General features: G+C 43.8%; 1 protein-coding gene across 1 annotated transcript; it reads left to right on the top strand.

The window, feature by feature from the left end:
- The first annotated feature begins 283 nt into the window (after window positions 1-283).
- LOC106891911 (olfactory receptor 4D5-like) lies at window positions 284-1,224 on the top strand. Its single transcript, XM_014948740.1, has one exon. The coding sequence runs from the start codon at window positions 298-300 to the stop codon at window positions 1,222-1,224; it is 927 nt and encodes a 308-aa protein (XP_014804226.1). The 5' UTR covers window positions 284-297.
- The last annotated feature ends 4,776 nt before the right edge of the window (window positions 1,225-6,000 follow it).

The raw sequence follows: 6,000 nt of genomic DNA, 5'->3' as shown, positions 1-6,000 counted from the left end.
AGCGCAGAAAAACAGCTGTCAGGGTGAGTTCAGGGGTGAGGGACAGTGTTGGAGGGACCAGAAACCTGAAAAGGGAGTGGGGATGCAGGAGTAGAGGGATGAACAGTGCTCTCGGCAAACACTGCTCACCATAATTTATGATGTGACGCTGTGCTTTCCTATAGCAGGCACAACAGCAGTAAATGCATCCTGCTCTCATCATCCGTGCACCTTGGAGCTGGAGCACATCCCCTTCTCGTCCTGGTCAGCCCATGACTTCACCCCTACTCGTGTGCTATGGAAGCCTGAGCTGAAAGGATGACACAGGGGAACTTCTCCCGGGTGACTGAATTCATCCTCCTGGGGCTTTCTGATACAAGGGAGCTGCAAGTCCTCCTCTTCACTGTCTTCTTCCTGGCCTACGCCATGGTTCTGCTGGGGAACCTTCTTATTATTGTGACAGTCAGGTCTGACCCCAAGCTGTCCTCACCCGTGTACTTTCTCCTCTGCAATTTGTCCTTCATAGATATCTGCTGCACCTCTGTCACCTCCCCCAGGATGCTGGTAGACCTGCTCTCCCGGAGGAAGGCCATTGCTTTTGAAGACTGTATAGCCCAGCTGTTTTTCCTGCACTTTGTCGGGGCATCAGAGATGTTCCTCCTGACGGTGATGGCGTACGACCGCTACGCTGCCATCTGCAAGCCCCTGCACTACACAGCCATCATGAGCCGGCAGGCCTGCTGGCTCCTGGTGTCTGCCTGCTGGGCAGGGGGCTTCCTCCACTCCATCGTCCAGACGCTGCTCACAATCCAGCTCCCTTTCTGCGGCCCTAACAAAATCGACAACTACTTCTGTGACGTGCCTCCTGTCATCCGGCTGGCCTGCACGGACATCTATGTCACCGAGTGGCTCATGGCTTCCAACAGCGGCTTGATATCCCTGGCTTGCTTCCTGGTGCTGGTGACGTCTTACACCTTCATCCTGGTGACAATCAGGGTCCGCCTCACCGAGGGGCACTGGAAGGCCCTCTCTACCTGTGCCTCGCACGTGATGGTCGTCACCCTCTTCTTTTTACCCTGCATCTTCATCTACCTCCGGCCCTTTTCTACCTTCCCCTCCGACAAGCACATCTGTGTGATCTACACTGTCTTCTCCCCGGTGATGAACCCCCTCATCTATACCCTGAGGAGTAACGAGGTGAAGGCATCCATGTGGAGGTTGTGGAAGCGCTGCAGAGTCTTCTGAGACAAGCTGGGTCTGCAGCCAACCTGGGAGTTACTGTCCTACAGACAGATGGCAGATGGGGGCATGGGAACAGGGTTGGAACCCAACTTATGGTTGATATCTGAAACCCAAGAATCTACCTAACCTTGGTTTCTTCAGAGCTGTAGATTTCATTGGTACTTTTACCTGTCTTGTAGACTTTAAATGCCCTTAATCCACCTATGGAATTTTCACTGCTGCAGGACAGATGAAACATTTTAAAGATTTTTACTGTTCATATCGGTTTGGAATCATAATTGCATTTTCTGATGAACTAGAATGTTTCTGATCAATTAGAACATCCTTCTCTGCACCCTCAAAGAGAAGTCAGGAGGACCAAACTCTTGAGGACAGGGTGACAGTGGGATGCAGTGAGCTTTGTGATGCAGTGGGTGAAGAAGAAGTTTCTCTTGGGCAGAGCTCAGACGTTTGGGATGAATTCTAAGGGAAAAGGAATTATGTGGCAGAATATAGTAGAGTCTAAATAGCAACCATATGAGGACTGGATCTGCATGAATGGGAAACGAGCAGACTTTGAACATTGCTTGGAAAGAGTAAACCACCATTACACAGCAGAACTTGCACTAACATTGTTACTGTTTTTTAAGAAACATGGGGAAATTTGCAAGGCATGGGTAATTCTTTTCCCTGAACTACAAATCAGAAAGATCTGAACAACAGTGGTCTTTGTCTTTTCCCCTTGTTGTCTTGTCTTTGCTTTTCCATGTTTCTTTCCATGATGTTCCTCTATTTCTCATAAAAATGGATGGGCTCTTCCCATCACCGCAGCCATTTCTCTACCATGGCAAGTGATTACAACCCATCAAAGACATTTAAGATCCCTTATTAAGGTATCGCCTACTGTTACCACAAACACCTGGTTAGGAAGGAATTTTGGAGCCCGAGTGACTCCTCTTTCCACGTTGGTGAAAGAAAATAATTTCCTCTACTTCAGCTCCAAAACCATTAGGTGTGTGGGGAAAAAAACCTGTGCTGTCCACAGCGAGTGGCCAATTTTTAGACTGATTCTTGCTTTTTGGACTGCTGCTTATAGGCATTTTCTGAATTATCTGAAGTAACACAGGCAAAGTCAGTTTGTTTTTAAAACTGGGCTTACATTTAGCAAAGCATCACTTCAGGGCGATGTGGAACTAGAATATCCCAACCTGGAAATCCCAGAATAGTCTTACTCCAGCTTTGGTAACTCCCAGCACTGTGAAAATAAAAAGCAGCTCCAAAAAGGTTCGCAACAGGTTAATAATGGAACTTTTACACGTATGTAGAGACATCGGGAGATCAAGGGTCTATGGGGAAATCGGGCAAGTAACCCCATCCTTGTCAGACAGAATTACAAGTGGTTTCGGAGCAGCTTCTGCTTGGCTTGTCCCTGAACTGCTGAATCACACACCGAGGGTATTTCCCAAGTGACCCTGCCTGTGTTGAAATCCACTGTTCCAGCAGAACTGAGTGGCAGCTGTGAGGGAAGGGTTGGTCTTCTGTCATAATGAAGAAGCTGGAAATGCAAAACAGGTCTTTCACCACTGATTTCCAATTCCTGTGGAACACAGGTTTCACACTAACCAGTGTAACTGCTGAATCCCCTTCCACAGGAAGCAAGAATTAATCTTTTCTTTTTTTTTTTTTTTTTTTGACCTTAGTATGTATTATGTGGCAAAGACCCTTCTTGCCTTAACCCAAGAAGGTAGCTGAGGCACCATCCCTGGAGGTATTTAAAAGATGGGTAGACATAGTGCGTAGAGACACGGTTTAGTGATGGTTTTTATCAGAGTTAGGTTGTTGGTTGGACTAGATGATCTTAAAGGTCCCTTCCAACCCGGACAATTCTATGATTCTATATCTGACACAATATTCCAGGCTATATGGGGGAATGATGGGGTTATGTTCACATTCAGTCACTGGGATCCCCCAGTTTGAAGGACAAGGTGTGAGCTTTTGCTTTCTACCCTTTAGCTGCCTGTGAGGGAAGATGTGGGATCTCAGAAATAATCAGCTGTGTTGCCCATCTAATCTTTTCAGTTAAGGAGAGTGTGGGTCCTCTTAGAATGTCTATTCTAAAAGAAGATAAACAGTGCCCAAGAAGTGCTTTTTTTTATGACCAAAGAGGAAGTTTAGGCTGATGAGGTCAGATGGACTTCCTTCTGGTGCAGATTTGGGTGAGATAAATCGATGTGCTGATCTGTATTTGGAATAACTGGGGAAATTCTGTTGCTGAAGCTCGTAGCTCGAATGACACTGAGCTGTTTGAACAGAGAATATCTTATATCTCACTGTCACCTCATTAATATATAACACAATGGTATAGTGTTTAATGCAATATAGCACAAGATAATACTTTATCAACAACTAGCAGCAGTAAACAATAAATATCACAAACATCTACAAAATATAAGCTCCTCAAATTATGGAGATATATGTAACTGGCAAGTTTTAAAAAAAAATTATGAAAAATTGAAACTTTCTAAACAGTTTCGCTTGTGGGGAATTATAATTTTCAAAGAATTAAATCCAGGATGAGAATTTTCTCCCTCTCTGAGATACTGCTCCTGTCCTTTGCCACCAGATGGCAGAGGCATGTGTTTTAAGCGTCTCCAAATGCATACGCTGACACTGATGTTTACAGGTAAGTTAAACGGTGGAGATTTTGTTTGTAGGATTTTCTTTAGACATATATAAGGATGTGAATTTTTTTTACCTTTCAGGACATATTCTCTCACACCAATTATTAAAATCATACAAGGGACAATATATAGAGAGGAAGTGACACAATTCAACATTCTGTCTGGGGAGAGAGCAACAGTGTTTGAGGAAGAGGACTAAAGAGAAGCCGACAGGATTTTGTTCTGCGGTGTGTTTTTAATGACTGACATGTCCACCTTGCAGTAATTAAATTCCTGTACTCCTTTATTCTTTATGAGGGTAGCAGTTGTATCACCAGATCCATCAGAAGCTCAGTGTCTGCCATCAGAACACTGTAAGTTTCTTTGTGCTAGAATGATTTAGGATTTGATTCATCCCAACTAGGTTAGGGCATCCCACTGCAGCATCTCATTGTGAAGCATAGAGCCTCTCAATAGAGAAAAATAAACCTTTAAAGGGAAAAAAAATAGAGAGAATTGAGTGTGAAGAAGTTGGTGCCATCTGCCAGCGGGCATGTACAAGTGTTGTCTGAGTCTGAGCAGTCATCCAAGCTGCTGAGAGGCAGTCCTGGAAATAAGTCATCCTATCCTCAGGAAGAATCACTCTTTGAAAATGCTTGTTTCTTTCTCCCATATAGAATCAATAGAATCATAGAATTGTCTAGATTGGAAGGGACCTTTAAGATCATGTAGTCCAACCATCAGCCTAACTCTTGAAAAAAACAAGACAGAAAAAAAACCCCACCAACAAAAAAACCAAAACACACCCACATCACTGAACCATGTCTCTAAGCACTATGTCAACCCGTCTTTTAAATCCCTCCAGGGATGGTGCCTCCACCACCTCCCTGGGCAGCTCATTCCAATGCTTAATAACCCTTTCAGTGTAAAAAATTTTCCTAATATCCAAACTGAACCTCCCTTAGTGCAACTTAAGAGCATTTCATCTTGTCCTAAATATATATGTATATATATATATAAAAAAAAAAATATATATATAGAGGGAACCTGATTAAACAGGTTGTTCACACAAAGCTAAAACCCACTGAGGAAATCATCCTGTGTGTTTATCCCAATGATTTGACACATCCAAGTACGTGAAACAGTTCATGATAGAGATTGACTTCATGTGTCAGTGCACTGTGCAAAAAAGGCATTATGGCACAGTACAAAACTGTGGGCTTGGAGGGTAAAGGAGGTGGATTTCCAGAGCAGGCTTTTTTATGTTTGTATTTGCCATTATCTGTGTCTCTTACAGTAATTTTTCCAGAACTTCTTGTGTTGTGGGGTACTAACACCTCCACTGAACACTGAAAAATAACTTTTGCACCACTGAAGGCCACAAAGCAACCCCTCCAAACAGTGTAAGCACAGTTATAGGAGGCAGGTGGAAAAGCCTTCAGCTGCTGTAAATCAACACAAACCTAACCAGAGCCCCCATCCAGTTATTCAGCTGATGTTAATTTGTTCTGCTTCATTTGTTCAGCAGGTATAAATCAGGGGTATCAACACATCAGGGCTGGTCTAAGCTGGTGGAGCAAGTTCATGTTGGAGGGAGCCAAGAGGTGTTCCTGGAAGAAGGTTGGAGCTTCTTCTAGCAGAGAGTCAAAGTGTAGGTGAGCAATTTTGCACTTGTGGCCCTTGGCCAAGTGTCTTGATGGTTGGGGAGCCCTCTGTACCTTAAGAATGTTGCTGCAGCAGCTTGTGTACAGCTGGTGCAAATGGGTAGTGGTTCTTTTCTCAGCTGAGGGACCTATTTTTCTATTTGTGATGAGTCTATGTAACAAAAAAAAAAAAAACAGAATCACTTGTATTATCATCCAGTCTCAAGAAGCCTGTGGGGTTTTTGCAGCTTGTATTAAGTTAAAACCATTGCTTCTGGATTGGTAGTTTTTTAATTAGGTTGAATGGCTCTTTGTGTTTTTTCCAGGTGATTTTAAGGAAAAAAACAGCCTGAGCAGTAGGATCAGAGGGGACTGGGGTGGGAGACTGAATCTTTCTGCTCAGAGAGGCAGAAGGTGTGTAATGAGCCATCTTTGCTGTTACCTGAGAACCTATTCACAAATCAGGGTTAGCTATTTATGGGATATTTAATTAGTTT

The sequence above is a fragment of the Calidris pugnax genome, unplaced genomic scaffold, assembly GCF_001431845.1.
Source record: "Calidris pugnax isolate Ruff unplaced genomic scaffold, ASM143184v1 scaffold107, whole genome shotgun sequence".
In the NCBI taxonomy this organism is placed as follows: Eukaryota; Metazoa; Chordata; class Aves; order Charadriiformes; family Scolopacidae; genus Calidris; species Calidris pugnax.
This window is presented reverse-complemented; position numbering and strand designations above follow the sequence as displayed.

Bases quoted from the DNA above. Each gene is read 5' to 3' on its own strand.
- LOC106891911 (XM_014948740.1), top strand. From the start codon at position 298: ATGACACAGGGGAACTTCTCCCGGGTGACTGAATTCATCCTCCTGGGG.